This window comes from Marmota flaviventris, chromosome 17 (genome assembly GCF_047511675.1).
Source record: "Marmota flaviventris isolate mMarFla1 chromosome 17, mMarFla1.hap1, whole genome shotgun sequence".
NCBI classification, from domain to species: domain Eukaryota; kingdom Metazoa; phylum Chordata; class Mammalia; order Rodentia; family Sciuridae; genus Marmota; species Marmota flaviventris.
Genome location: NC_092514.1, coordinates 11,386,957 through 11,402,900, shown reverse-complemented (window position 1 = coordinate 11,402,900; position 15,944 = coordinate 11,386,957). Strand labels below are relative to the sequence as shown.

At 31.5% G+C, this 15,944-nt stretch overlaps 1 protein-coding gene across 1 annotated transcript in view; it reads left to right on the top strand.

The window, feature by feature from the left end:
* The window catches only part of LOC114078710 (60S ribosomal export protein NMD3-like), a 31,627-nt gene extending 16,103 nt beyond the window's left edge, over positions 1-15,524 (top strand). Inside the window, 10 exon segments of the mRNA XM_071603169.1 lie at positions 2,744-2,822; positions 3,400-3,496; positions 5,863-5,980; positions 6,972-7,117; positions 10,437-10,549; positions 11,330-11,387; positions 11,389-11,406; positions 12,646-12,752; positions 13,602-13,672; positions 14,078-15,524. Of these exon segments, the coding sequence (XP_071459270.1) occupies positions 2,744-2,822; positions 3,400-3,496; positions 5,863-5,980; positions 6,972-7,117; positions 10,437-10,549; positions 11,330-11,387; positions 11,389-11,406; positions 12,646-12,752; positions 13,602-13,672; positions 14,078-14,208 (938 nt within the window). The 3' untranslated portion in view covers positions 14,209-15,524.
* The last annotated feature ends 420 nt before the right edge of the window (positions 15,525-15,944 follow it).

Here is a 15,944-nt window from a genome sequence, read left to right as displayed (position 1 = left end):
TATCTTCTTATTGAATTCTAAGTTCTTTAATATATTCTACATATAGGTGAAAGTTCCTTAACAGGTATATAATTTGTAAATACTTCCTGTGGGTTATCTTTTCACATTCTTTAGAGTAAACTTTAAAGCACAGAAGATTTTAGTTTTGACATAGTCCAGTTTATTATTTTGTTACTTGATATTTTGATGTTATATATCTAAGAAAAATTTTGTCCAACCAATATCATGAAGATTGATTCCCATATTTTCCCCCAAATTTCATAGTTTTAGGTTATATTTATGTCTGATCAATTTTTTCGTTATTATTTATTCTAATTTGTTATACATCATGACAGAATGAAGTTCATTTCATATTACACATAGAGCACAGTTTTTCAAGTCACTGGTTGTGTGTGAAGTATTTTCACATCATTCCTGTTTCATACATGTACTGAGGGTAATGATGTCTAACTCATTCTACCATCATTCCTACCCCCTTGCTCTTCCCTTCTCCTCCCTCTTTTCCCTTTCTAAAGTTCCTCCATTCCTCCCTTGTCCCCTCCACCCCCTGTTATTACTTTCAAAACAAAAAGTGCCATAGGTTTAATAACCCTTCTTTTATAATCTAGAGAATATTTTTTTCTGTTTATTCTTGGTTTGATTTAAATAATCTTTGGCTTGTTTCTTTATTTATAGTGTTATTTATAAAATAGCACTCAAAAAATTCCAGCATGGAAGTATATATAAAGGACCTCCACTTCATCTTTATCTACCTGTCATCCCTATATATAGCATTACTCCTTAAAATAAGATATGCTTTGTTTATAAATTGTGATAGCAATGGTTTTCCCTCAAGTGAGATCATTCTGTAATGTTCTATGACTTGCTGTCCTATTTAAGATATTTGGAAACTTCCCACAACTTTGCCTATAGTTCTGTTTCATTACTATGTGGTATTCCTTAATCAGTGTGTATTTTAATTTAATTATTTCTTCATTAATGGACTTACAAGTTAGTCCGTTATTTGCTGCTACAAGCAGACTGTAATATCCTTATATGTTTATCTTTGTACATATGTAGTGGGTTTCTTTGGGATTGACTTAAAGAATTAGAATTATTGGACAATATGCAAATGTTAAATTTTATATACACTAATAGATTGTCTTCCAAATTAATACCTTTTTTTTTTTTTTTTTTTGGTACCAGGTACTTTTTTTTTGAACCCAGAGGCACTTACACTGAGCCATATCCCCAGCCCTTTTTATTTTGAGACAGGGTCTCACTAAGCTGCCTAGGGCCTTGCTAAGTTGTTGAGGCTGGTTTTGAACTTGTGATCCTCCTGCCTCCTGAGTTGCTGGGATTAGTTGTGTGCTGCACCTGGCTCATTTTCTTAATGGTGTCCTTTGAATTGTGGAAGTTTTGAATCTTGATGAAGTCCAATTTATCAAGTTTTTTTCTGTTATACTTTTGGTGTTGTGCTTAAGAACTGTTTGTCTAATTAAGTTCACAGAAATGTTCTCCTATATTTTCTTTCATTAATTTTAGCTCTTATGTTTAGGCCTTTCCTCTTTTGAGTTCATTTTTGTGCAGGATGTGAAATAAGTGTGTAAATTTGTCTTTTTATGTAGATGTCTTTGTCCCAATTAAAAGACTATCCTTTCCTTTGTCAGAGATCTATTAACTAAATAGATCTCTGGTTTGTTTCTGGGATATTATTTGCTCCATTGATTTATATATCTGTCCTTATGCCAATACCACACTGTCTTGATTACTTAGTGTGAGTCCTATGAATTTGTTCATTTTCTTCAATCTTGTTTTAGCAATTATGGATAATTTTATTTTCCTATTTTGTTATTTACAAGAATGTCTCTTAATATTTCTTATTGGGTTTGCTTTTAGCTTTCTCTTTGCTGATAGTTTTTAATGTTATTGCATTATTAACAGATTAATATGATTTTAGCTGTCTGGGATTTATTGAAGCTTTTTTAAAAAAATGTACTTTCTTTTTTGCTTCTCAAGTCTCAGGATTCTGGTTATCTTCTTGGTAGCTTTTGTTATATAAATATTTGTTAAATTTGTTACATAAAATAATTCTCTCTCCTTTTTTTTTTTTTTTTTTTTTTTTTTTTGTTCTAGGGATTGAAAACAAGGTCTTACAAAAGTTAGGAAAGCACTGTACCACTGAGTTACATCCCCAACATTTTTTCTTTTCTTTTTGGTTACTGGGGTTGAACTCAGAGGTGCTTTACCACTGAGCTACATTCCCAGCCATTTTTATTTAATATTTTGAGACAGAGTCTTGCTAAGTTGCTTTAGGGCTTTGGTAAATTGCTGAGGCTGTCCTCAAACTTTGCAACCCTCCTGCCTCTGCCCTGCAAATCACTGGGATTTCCCAGTGTATGCCACTATACTCAGCTTTTTCTTATTTTTTAATTTTTGGATAGGGTCTCATTAAGTTGCTCAGGCTGGCTTCAGACTTGCTGTCCTCCTGCCTTAGCTTCCCAAGTGTCTGGGATTAATTGCATGCACTATCACACTGAGCTACTCTTTGTCCCTGCCCCCACAACCATCCTTTTTTCCCCCTAGAATTAAAATTATCCATCTTGTTTTCATTTGTCTCTCCTTTTGCCAAATAAATTTTAAGTGACATTCCTAATATTTTATATATTTTGATTTTGTGTATTATGGATTTGTGATAATAGTCACATTAACAGGAAAATCTGTTTTGAAGAAATATTTTCATAAAGCTTTTTTTTTTTTAAAGATGGTCTGGATTTCTATTATTCCTCAAAACAACATGCTCAGAAGATGGTAGAATTTCTTCAGTGTACAGTTCCCTGTAGGTATGTTGTGAATCTAAATGTGACGTAAGTTCAAGGACCTGGAAATGGGTATAGGTTAAATATATTCGTTAAGAGATACATTTGCTAATGTGTATGTAAGAATTTCCTTTGGAGAGTTAGACCTAACTCTGTAGTGCTGAACCATTGATCAACTGTATTTAAATGAAAAGAGAAAGGAAAGATGGGTTAAGAGGGCTTTTAGTAAAGATTCATAGAGGAGGTAGTAATTACTCTCCAAAGATGGGGAAAATTTTCATAGTTGGAATTTATATCAAAAGGTGAGTTTACGATGAACAAAGACATGGTGATGGGCATTAGCATGGATTTTAACAGAGGCTATATAGAGTAGATGATCTGAGCCATTGACATGTTGTGGAGGTTTTAAGTAGAGAAGGTTGAAAGTCATCAGTATATAGTCATAGGTTTTGAAATACAAGTAGATGAAATTAGGCTTTACCATAGCAGGCATCAGGAAGCTATTTAAGAACTTAGACAGTGATAATTGATTCAATGAAATTTGATACTCCTGAGTCTATGTAAGTAAAGACCTTTGCCTATTAACTTTTTTTCTTAATAGATACAAAGCATCACAAAGACTGATCTCTCAGGATATTCATAGTAACACATATAATTACAAAAGCACTTTTTCTGTGGAAATTGTTCCAATATGCAAGGTACATTTTTTCATTTAATTGATATCTTTAAGAGTACAGTAATTAATTGGTTGATATGTGATTCATAGTTCCTGGTTTCCTTCAGAGGTGGTCAAATATTTAGACTTTCTTAAATGACTTCTGACACATTCAGCCTTGTTAAAAAAGATAAGGGTAATCATGCTTTTAATTATGAATTGACATGTCTTTCATTTTGGTGTATTAAGATGAAAGATCTGGTTGTGATTTTATAAGTTCCTATTCCTGAAAATTTGTGACCCTAGAGAATATATGGACAGCTCTATGAAACGTTGAATTAAAATAAATGACATTTTTAAACCAACAAGTGAGCCATTTTGTGGGACCTGTGCAAACAATTGGTAAGATAAATAATATTGTGGAAATGAGGTCACAGGATTATTTTTATTTGAAAAGATAATCTGAATAAAACATTTGGATTGTAGATTGTTATTTCATTTAGTTATAAGAAAATAAAACCTTCAAGAATATCAATGAATTAAAATTCAACAGTTATTGATCATCTTAGACTATATACTAAGGATAATGTAGCTAGAGGTTTCTACTATGTACGAACTTACATATCAGTATTAAATCATGTGTAATGGTTAACTGCTGTGATTTTTTTGTAACCGTTCTACATAAAGTTATTATTTAGATACTGTGGTATTTTTCATTTTATTCATGTCTATAAATGAAGTAAGCCCTATCATATTTGAAAATGGGGAAACAAGTGTGGTGAGCTTAGATGAGTTTCCCAAAATTTTATAACCACAAAATGATAAAACCAGGATTTATACCCAGGTCTGTGACTTTAAAACTTTTACCAGGAATGAATTGATATCCTAATATAGCATTGGCAGACTTTCTGTAAAGACCATTTAGTAAATATTTTCCATTTTTAGGATATATAATCTCTTGTTACTAGTCAGTTTTGCTGTTGTTGCATATCAGTATCCATGAATAACATGAAAGTGAATGGTCAGGGATATGTCCTAGCAAGGCTTTCCAAAAAACAAGCATGGGCCAAATTTATCCTGAGTGCCATTTTTTACTAACCCCTGGTTTAAAACTGAACCCAAAGCCAGGAAAATAGGAATTTAGTTAGGAAAACATAGTTACACCTGGGTATTAACTGCTTTGAGTGACTCATACAAGTATCTAGGGGAATGTGCAGTGTGAAGTACTGCTGTATTTTGTATCTATAGGGAATTGGTTCTGAATAAAACATTTGGGCCCCTGTAGTTCCTTATATAAAATGGTATAGTATTTGAATATAATCTATTCATATCCTCCTTTATACTTTAAAACCACTTCTAGATTACTTCTACCTAATATAATGTAAACACTGTGTGAACATTTGTCGTAGTGTATTGTTTAGGAAATGATGACAAGAAAAAAAGTACATACACGTTCATTACAAGAGCAGTTTTTTAAAAAATATTTTTGATTCTGCATTGTGTTGAATCTTCAGATGTGGAACATGTGATATGGAGGGCTAACTGTATCATTTCATTTCTTTTTTGGAAAACCAAGGTTTGAGAGGAACTTGTATGCGCATAGTGTTCCTTCAGTGGAGGAATCTATGGATGTGAATAGATCCTTTATACACACACACTCACCTTTTTGGTACCAGGGATTGGACTCAGGGGCACTCAACCTCTGGGCCACATCCTAGCCCTTTTTTGTGTATTATTTAGAGACAGGGTCTCACTGAGTTGCTTAATGCCTCACTAAGTTGCTGAAGCTGGGTTTGAACTCATAGTCGTCCAGATCTTCCTGTCTCAGCCTCCTGAGCCACTGGGATAATAGGCATGTGCCCTTGTTAAGTGTTAATGTTGTTTAAAAACATAATTATATTACTAGTTACTATAATATATCCCAGTATACATCTGGTTTGGAAGATAGAGCAATTAAATCTTTGATTAACATATTGGTACATGGTAACCATTTAAGACAAACATTGTTCCTTAGAAATTTTTATGGATGTTAAAAGAATTCACAAGTCGATTTAGAAAATTGTTCTGCTCCTGATGTTACACTTTACTTAGGAAGTACACTATAACTAACATTTAAAGTGGTAAGCAAACTGCAATAAAATTGAAGTAATCTTAACAGTTTGGAAGTTAGGTCCTAAAAGACTTTTTTTTTTTTTAAGCATTTTAATTAAGGCAAACATGCCTGTCTTAAGATATAGCTTATTTTTAATTTAAGGTAAGGTTTGATTCTTTTATTTAGATCCCTTGTGGGTACAAGAGTGAAAACTAACATTTTGGTTGGGCAAGTACAGTTGGATTGAGTTTACATTAATGTGTTTTTGGTGACTTATTTAGAACTTATATCATTTAAAATGTTATTCTGTTGCCTAGGATAATGTTGTCTGTCTGTCTCCAAAACTGGCACAAAGTCTGGGAAATATGAACCAGATCTGTGTATGTATTCGAGTAACTAGTGCCATCCATCTTATAGATCCAAACACCCTACAAGGTAAGTATAGAAACTAAATTTGCCTTGACAGTTTTGTCCTGCATGGTGGGCAATAATAATTTATATTATTAATTTTGTTCTCAATAATTTTATGTTGAAGAGCCAGTTAAAATTTGTACTGTTTAATATTTATGAAACACTGTGGAATTATAAACTATTTTACCAGTTACCCTTGTATTTTTTATTTAAGGAAATGATTCTAAGAGTTTTAATAGATTTCCTATTGCATGTCATGAATTTTTACTAAAATTGACTTATTTGCCTCATTTAGTTTTTGTGACTATTACTACTACTACTAATAAATAATAATAATAACTTTATTGCTATATTTCAGTATATGACAAGTATTTTAAATTTTGGAACATGTGACCTTTTGTGACCTGTTGGAACATTTAGTTTGCATATGGAGTTTTAATAATTTACTAACATTATCATAGATCATTTATTTACTTTCTCTTTGTAAAAAAAAAACAAACATATTTTTTAAAAAGGCCTCATGGTAGGTGTCTCAGTATTTGACTATATCTCGTACTTAATTTTTTTTCATAAGTTTCCTGTAATAAAACTTGAGTATATTTTGATATGTACTTAAAGTCATTCATATCCTTATCAATTACAGTTCATCAGTTAAAGATCTGTAGTACTAGAGTAGACATTGTTTATCTGTCAGTAGAACTAGACCTTAGTTCCCATAAACTAAGCAACTAAAATGTTGATGTGTTTCTAAAATAAAATGCCAGCACATGAAACAAGTATACAACTGGTTGAATCTGATTTTATTTAAAAGCCATTTAGCCCTTTAGCATTCTGATTTAAAAACTACTTACGCTGTGTTTGACACCTGTTAGTTCTTTATGAGTTTGAGACTGAGTTGGCATTGTCGTTCCTGTTTATCAGTTAGTATATACTATCTCCTCCCTAGTTAACAAATTTAATGACTCTTTGAAATACATCAGTTCTTTGTCTTTTAGTTTTCTGTGTTTATTTTTAGTTGCAGATATTGACGGGAGCACTTTCTGGAGTCATCCTTTCAATAGTTTATGCCATCCCAAACAGCTGGAGGAGTTTATTGTGATGGAATGCAGCATTGTTCGAGATGTAAAATGCAATGCAGGTGCTGGAATGATATCAAAAAAGGTAAGCTATATCCTACCCCACCTCCTTTTTTTTTTTTTTCCATCTTACTTTTGTTTCAGTTCTTCTTTCTTTTATCTTTTTTAACTTATTTATAATTCCAAAATGTGGAGTCCAAATAAAAGTAGCACCACATTAGGTTAAAGTGCATTTTTATAATTTTTCTCTTTTGTGTTGAAAAAAAAAGTTTTAAAATATTTATTCCATTTTTATAAGAAAGCATTTTCTTTATTTTTGTAGAGGAGGATCAAAAGACTAACCTTTTTGACTTTTCAAAATCATTACTGAATACCAATAGTTAAATAGTTTCTATCTTGAAAATATAGGAATATTTTCTTACACAATCAGTGTATCATGATCATACCTATAATTGTTTAGTCTATGTGCAGATTTCATTATATTCCCCAAAGTATCTTTTATGGTTTACTTAAACTAGTATCCAATTTGGGACCACAAATTATGTGAATATTATAATAAAATAGTCTTCTTTCCCCCAACCCCCATTTTTTGTTGTTGTTTCTTGTGGTCATAATACTGACTTGTTTATACAATACAACATTTATTTTGTAGAGTACTCTGTCCTTCTCAGTCTTTCTTTTTTCTCATGGTGTCATTTAACTTGCTCTTAATCTCTTGTATTTCCTCTAACCTGAAAACTGGATATAAAGAATTGGCCGAGGGGCTGGGGTTGTGGCTCAGTGGTAGTGTGCTTGCCTTGGATGCGTGGGGTGCTGGGTTCAATCCTTAGCACCACATAAATAAATAAAATAATAAAATAAAGGCATTATGTCCATCTACAACTAAAAAAAAAAATTAAAAAAAAGAATTGGCTGAGTTTAGGTTAAATATTTTTGCCAGACTCTTTGAAAGGTGATGCTGTATACTTTTTATGGTATTATATTGAGACAAGTCATGTCTGTTTTATTGGCTAAAATGGTGATAGCAGATCCCTTCATTATAGTAGGATGTTTTTCCCCCTTGTAACCAGCAAGTATTCTGTTGAATGGTACTCTCACAATATGTACATATCAAGTTCTTATTATCTGTGTGTGAGTGTGTGTGTGTTTAGTATTTAGCATTTTTGCCAAAATTAATTATTTTATTTAGTATACAGTGGTGACCTTTCTATTATTTCTTCTACATTTATTAGCCAACATTCTTTATTTCTTTCTTTATTTATTTTTAGAGAGAGAGAGAGAATTTTTTTTTAATATTTATTTTTAGTTTCGGCGGACACAACATCTTTGTTTGTATGTGGTGCTGAGGATCGAACCCGGGCTGCACGCATGCCAGGCCAGCGCCCTACCGTTTGAGCCACATCTCCAGCCCCAACATTCTTTATTAAGGAAGAGCTCTCCATTATCTCAAGGCTATATGGTTTTCTGAAATGTTTTTCTTCTGCACTAATTCTTAATTCTTTCTCTTGACATTTTCAGAATAAGGAGATAGTCTAGTTCTCTTTCAGTGGTGAAAATATGTTTAACTTATTTCTTTATTTGAAAGTGTCTCTTTCTCTGGGCTGAGGATGTGGCTCAAGCGGTAGCGCGCTCACCTGAAAGTGTCTCTTTCTCTATGATTATCATGATCTTATGAAGTTATATGTATTTACTATATTTTTTTCTCCTCCATCCCTCACAGGTCTATTTTTTCTTTTAAAATATTTAGATTGCCCTAAATTTAGGCAGTGAGAGCCCCTTCAGAATGGTTCCTATGTTTTTTTGAGATGGCTTTCTTAGTCTGAATGCATTGCTTTCTGTGAAAGCACAAAACAGCATCCAGGTGTTCTAAAATCACATTGTATGATACTTAACCCATATCTGAAATAAGTTTTTCAAGGATAAAAGTCAGATTTCTTTTAGTGTGTATATAGTATTTAGATACCTCTAATCTGGATTCTTTTTTTGCAGGGGTGGGGAGGGGGTACCAGGGATTGAACTCAAGGGCACTCGATGATCGAGCCACATCCCTAGCCCTGTTTTATATTTTATTTAGAGACAGGGTCTCACTGAATTGCTTAGTGCCTTGCTTTTGCTGAGGCTGGCTTTGAATTTGCTATCCTCCTGCCTCAGCCTCCCTGCCTCAGCCTCCCGAGCTGCTAGGGTGGCATACATGCGCTACCACACCCGGCTTCCAATCTGGTTTCCAAGGATGCTCACTTCCTTGGAGTTAATACTGCTTTTTGAGACAAAAATAATTTCTGATTATTTGGGGGAAAAATCACTGAAAATAGAAGACAGAATACTTTCTATATATTTATTTAAAAAATAATATAGTTAAGAGCTAACTTTTCATCTATAATATAGAAAAACCAGATAGTAGAGCTAACTTTTCATCTATAATATAGAAAAACCAGATAGTATGTTTTCTTGATTTTCAAAAAATGCATTTAAGTAGAACAGTTCTTAAGTCTGTTATAATTAGGACCAATATAAGAACTAGAAAGTGAATCCTGTTAAATAGAACTTAGTCTTTCTGGTAATTCCCTTTTTTTGTCCGTTCTTTCCATACCTGAGACCTGTATTTTATTTCAGTTTCTTCCTTCTACAGCATCCTCTTTTCATCTCTTTAAGTTTCTTTAATTTTACTATTGACTTTTAGTTTTTTTTGTTGTTGTTGTTGTTAATAATCCACTTTACTTGTTAGTAAATGGTTGGCATGGACTATGTTTAATTCAGTCTTGAAGTTTAAAATGTCAGTTAAAAGTGCTTGTAAAATCTTACATTGGAAAGTGAAAGTGAATTAAAGTTTTCTACTTTAAACTTTCAAATTTAAGCAGGATGTTGTTTCTGCAACAAATAGTTTTTTAAAAATTATACTGTGAACTAGTGTAATATCCCAAAATTAATTTGAAGGTCTGGATTCTGTAGGGATACACTACTGGGATTTCATTCAAGATTGTTTTGTTTGAACACTGTTTTTCTTTTTGAAGCTTTGTGTTAAAGAAGTGTTTGCTTAGAATATTTTCTTGCTTTAAGATTTTCCTACCTTTATTTTATTTTCCCAGTCTGTATGCCCAATCTCCCTGTGAGAAACATTTCTTTCAAAAAGTCTTTATGTATTTTTCAGAGGAGATTGTTAATGTTTTATAAGAGCCTTAAACTTGTAACAAAAATCAATTATTCTTATAATTGCCTTCTGAGTCTTTTTTGATACTCATTATTCAGTAATTTATTAATTATTGACAGTGTTTCAGAGATCTGGAAAAAAAATCTTTAAAATGAAAACTAGAAAACTAAAAATCAATTTGGCATTTAATTTTTCTATGAGATACTTCTTGAGTTATGTTCAGATTATTGAAAAATACATTTTCTTTCCTGTTAAGCATACCCTTGGTGAAGTCTGGGTACAGAAAACATCTGAAATGAATACAGATAAGCAGTATTTTTGTCGTACTCATTTGGGACACCTTCTAAATCCTGGAGACCTGGTTTTGGGGTTTGTATTATTTTATAATATTTTAAACTGCCAATTAGCATTAGAGATTTTCTTTGGGAGCCAATAGAGCTACCTAAAACACTAAAGTTGCTCATTCCAAAAAAGATTTATTTTAAGAGTTTTTTTTTTTGAGTCTTAATAACTTATTTTTTTATATTTATCTAAATCAAACTGTGGAATTGAACAGAAGCTTGTTGTTGTTGTGTTTTGGCCATCATCTAAAAGAGTCATTTGTTCTAAGATTTTGGTAATTGACTCCTGAATGTATATAGTTCAATCCATATTTGCAGCTGTTTTGGGGAGTGGGTAGTTTTTTATTGTGCACATGCTCTCCTCAATATTTTACTTTTAAGAAATGGTAGCCAAATCTACAAAGTGTTTATAAAGACATGGAACAATCCTTTCTTAATCAAAGCTAATCAGTGTGCTTTAAAGATAGCTTTTACTCTGAGGGTTTCATTTCCTTTCACTGGAGAATGGGGGGTATTTTTATTTTGTTTTATTCATTTCTACCGAATCCTAAAGTTATATGGATATATATCTGTGTTTTGTCTTTAACAAAAAGCATATAGTAAGGTACACAATAATGGATAATATGTGAAAGTCAGGTATTTCTTTTCTGGAATGTGAAGAAATGTGTTCACTGTATAGTAAATCGCAAAGCTTTAAAGTGAAAAACATTAAATGTTTGATTTCAGAGAAAGTTTTAAGTGATATCCCTAAAATAAAAAATTTTACATACAAAGGGAAATAGCAAGTTTTTCCTTGTTTGCATTTCAGGTTTGATTTGGCCAACTGTAACTTAAATGATGAGCATGTCAACAAAATGAACTCAGAGAGAGAGAGTTCCAGATGTGGTAAGGCTTTAGATATTTTTTTTCTTTTTTTTTCCTGTGTTAAAGAGGACTCTTGTAATTCTTATGAAAGAGCTGCATGAGTTCACACTTTTGAAAATAACAAATCAACTTAGAGATTTCTTTTAAAGTATAGTTAAGGCATAATAGCAGAAATATTCATTTTAAATCATTTTTTTTTAGTGGGGTAAATTCAAGATTTGATTTTTTTGTTGTTAACTGTTTAAAATAAAATTTTATTCTCTGTCAAAATACTTAGTACTTATCTATAGAGCAAAAATAAGTTTGTAGCTAGAAATGATGATCTTTAGAATTTACTCATGTTTTCTCTTACCCGAGTTTAGCATATTTCATGTATATTGTCCAGGTAAGAAGACATTTAGAGTTAGAGTTCAGGTTTGATTTGGCCAACTGTAAAACGTAATTGCAGTTGAAAATAATCATATTATCAGGTCTCGGATAAAAACTATTGTGAAAGTCTGTTAAGTTCAAACATGATAAAGAATAATGAACAATAGTTAATGAAATTGGTATGAAAGATCCTATCTCCTAGTTGCTTACCTTTTGAAAAATAAACATTGATTTCTTTAGCTTTGGCCAAAATAAAGTCATAGTAAAAGAAAGATACCCTCCTTCCTACATCTACCACCATCACCCAGTTGTATTTTAAGTAACTAATGAAATTAGTAAATAGAAGGACGATTTGGATGTAACAGTAGATATTTCTAACAAGGTCATAAGAGGAAATCATGAAGGTATTATAAGATTTGTGTTTTATAAAATTATTTTCACCTATTAATTCCACAGCATTAATGTTTTCTAAGATATCCTGTTGTGTAAGTTCTAAGATATCCTGTTGTGTAAGTGGGAATAGAAGAAAGAAAAAGTGCCTATGATATTTCAAGACGATTCATATGAATCGTAGCTGAAAATTGAAGTTCAAGTTAAAAAAAAAAACTATAGATTTTTGGTGATAAAAATTTTATATTCAGTCTCTAGAAAATTTCACTTAGTAATTTTAAGTTGTACAAATAGTACGCAGATGTATTCTCACATAAATACATGGAGAAAAGTTATAAAAGCCCCCCTGATAATGCCTCTGGGTCCCTACCTTTCTCTTAACTGTCTAGTTTGAAGGCTTCCCTGGCATTCCTATAAACTTTCATATTTTAACTTTATTGGATTTTTGTTGTCCGACTGTAGTTCTTATGGTTTATAACTTTGCAGATATTTCTGTTATAGGTATTAATCAAGAAAAGCTATGACCGTACCAAACGTCAGCGTCGTAGAAACTGGAAACTGAAAGAACTTGCAAGAGATAGAGAAAACATGGATACAGATGATGAAAGGTCCCACTTTTCTTTTAACCTTAAATGTTGTCTTAGAGAAAATCCTTAGAATAAATTGATTTTATATTGTAAAGAAATAGGCATCACACAGTTAGTTGATCCTTGCACTCAGTATTAAGATTTCTATTGGATTTCTATCAAGGTATTGATGGAATAAATTTAAGAGAATGTAACACAGATTAGTAATTATTTCCTGAGTTATTACCTTGTAATTACAGTGTTGATGTAAATAATTCAGTTCAAAAGTCAAAATATAATAAATAACAAGAATATCACAAATAGCAGATGAGTACTTACGATTTGAGATAAAAAGAAAACAGCTTTTTGAGATCAAATGTTATTTCCAAAACAACCAGAAGCAAGATAATGTATTCTAAAAAAGATTTTTGTATGACTCAAAGTGGTCTTAATGATAGTGAAATGAAGAGTTTATATAAAACTTACGAAATGTGAATTAGGAAACAGCAGTATTTCTGAAATATAATCTCACAGTTATAATATGTGTAAATATACAACTGTCAATTAGATTCTGTAAGTATGGTTTCACTGCTTCATCTATAAAGTGAAAGTGTATTTCAACTTGGCCATAAAACTTTTTTGGGAGGGATATCTTCTCATTGTCTTATATTTAACCTCACCTTTATATTCAGCTGGTTTTTTTTTTTTAATCATGTAATTTTGAAAGAAATGTTTTCAGCCTATTAGTATTGAATTGGCATCCATATTTGACTTTTGTTTTTTTAAAGATGGTAATATGTAGAGCACATTACCTTGCAGTGCTGAAAATGAAGAGAACTTCATACTTTTCTTGGTGAAAGTGAAATATTTAAATTTTTTTTTATCCTATAGGCAATACCAAGATTTCCTTGAAGATCTTGAAGAAGATGAGGCAATTAGAAAAAACGTCAACATCTATAGAGGTTGGTGTTTTAGGAGTGTTGAAGTCATATATTTTACCAGGGAGAGTATTTTGGGATCTTAAACTTTAATCCTTATACGTTACTTTTATTGTAAATTTTTTAAACTGCTGTCATCAAACTTTTACGAAGAAGAAATTACTTATAGAATAGTTAAACTTACTACATTGTTTGCTATACTATATTTAATATCATTTTTTTTCCTAGCATGATAGCTTCTTTACTGGTAGAAATTTATTTATACATTTATTCCGTCCATTCATTCAGTGAATATTTGAATGCCAGCCCTAGGTAAAATACAAGAACTTCTAATACCATATAGTTAGATAATAATATTAATGGTAGGGGCAGAAATTTATCTAATTTCATATTTGTATTTATTTGAAATCCTTTTTATTTTTTCCTTAGATTCAACTATACCTGTGGAGAGTGACACAGATGATGAAGGAGCACCTCGAATTAGTTTGACTGAGATGCTTGAAGATCTTCATATTTCCCAAGATGCCACTGGTGAAGAAGGTGCATCAATGATGACATAATGAGATTATATTATAGACTGTACATCTGTGGGCTCAGGAAGTTGGAACAAAATGACCTTTTCTATGTATTGCTTCTGTGCTTCCATATGGAGAAATTTAGTTTTAGATCTGAATAAATATAACTATTTTGATTGTTTAAGCACTAAAAAGGATTGATAATTTTGAAGTTCTAGATAATAAAAGATTCAGAAGGATATAATTGTTGTTGATACTTGGGCCAATTTATGTGTGCAGTTTTATCACTTTGCTTTTTTAAAATATAAGCTACTATACTATTTTTATATATTATAGTGCTAGATTTAAAAGCTCAAATGTTGTGATTCCTTAGATGTTAACTAAATATTCAAGTATAAAACAGCTTTCACATTCTTTTTATGTTGATGGTTTTATGAGCATATGGAAGGTCATTTTAAAAAATTTATATATGTATATATATATTTAGTTGTAGATGGACACAATATCTTTATTTTGTTTATTTATTTTTATGTGGTGCTGAGGATTGAACCCAGTGCCTCACATGTGTAAGGTAGGCGCTCTACCACTGAGCCACAACCCAGTCCTGGAAGGTCATTTTTAACATGAACTTTTTAAGCACTTTGATTCACTTCAGATCATTTTTATGTCCTTAGTGAAGGAAAATTGGGATTCAGTTTGTCACTGGACACTCAAAAGGGAAGTTAATCTTTTTTTTAATTTCTTTATAAAATTAACATTTTCAAAAGCTTTTTTTGTGTGGCGCTGGGGATCAAACCTGGAACTTGGCACTTGTTTGCTAAGCAGGCACTCAGCCACTGAGTTATATTCGCAGTCTTGCAGAAGTTTTTAAACATCAACTTTTACTGTAATATAAAGAAATACAAAGAAAATGTTTACATCTTTGTAGCACATATGGAGTGGTTATTTAAAGAGCAATTTGTTCTTTTTTTTTTTTTTGCTTGGGCCAATAGCTTAGGGTAGTAGTCTGTTTATGTCATAAAAAGTCTTTCTATTACTTCAAAGAGTTTGCTTTTAAAATTTTGGTTTACAGATTGAGAAAAAAAATTCTCTCTGTAAATTTCTATCATTGAACACATCACTATCAAAAAGAATATTAGATTTCAGCATGTAGATGGTAAACTAATACAAATGAAGTACATGCTTTAAAAACTGTGTATCAGATTTGAATGTAGAATGCATTACACATGCTGAAGAAAGAGACTTGGCTTGAATTTTAGTATTACAATTCTATTTCTGTAGCAGCAGATCTTACTATACCAAACTAAGTGCTACTTCATTAATTATATGCTTTCTGTTAAATAAAGAGATTGAGCAAGTGCTGAATGGAATCTTTCCTTTTTTAAGATCGAATTCCCAATTTTGAAGTTATGAATGAAAGCCTGAACTTTCTAATTGGTTCCTTTTCTGTCGGCATATTTAGTTGTACATGTAAAAGGCATATGCTATTCTTGATGATAGACTAGTGGGGATGGCGTGTCTTTAGTTCTTTATAGTTGAGCATGGCCTCAACAATTTCTTCTATGTCAAGATGTTTAAAATCATGAAAATAAAAATAGCCCTCCCTATTTTGTGTCCTTGAAATGGTTATTGTCATATTTACATGAGAGAGTATCATGCATTTTTCCAAAGTGGAATTGTTATGTTATTCAAGTACTTGTCATATGTTATTTTCCCAGTGAAAAATTTAGTATCTAATTTATTTAGTCTTATTTATTTACTTATTTACAGTACTGAAGAAT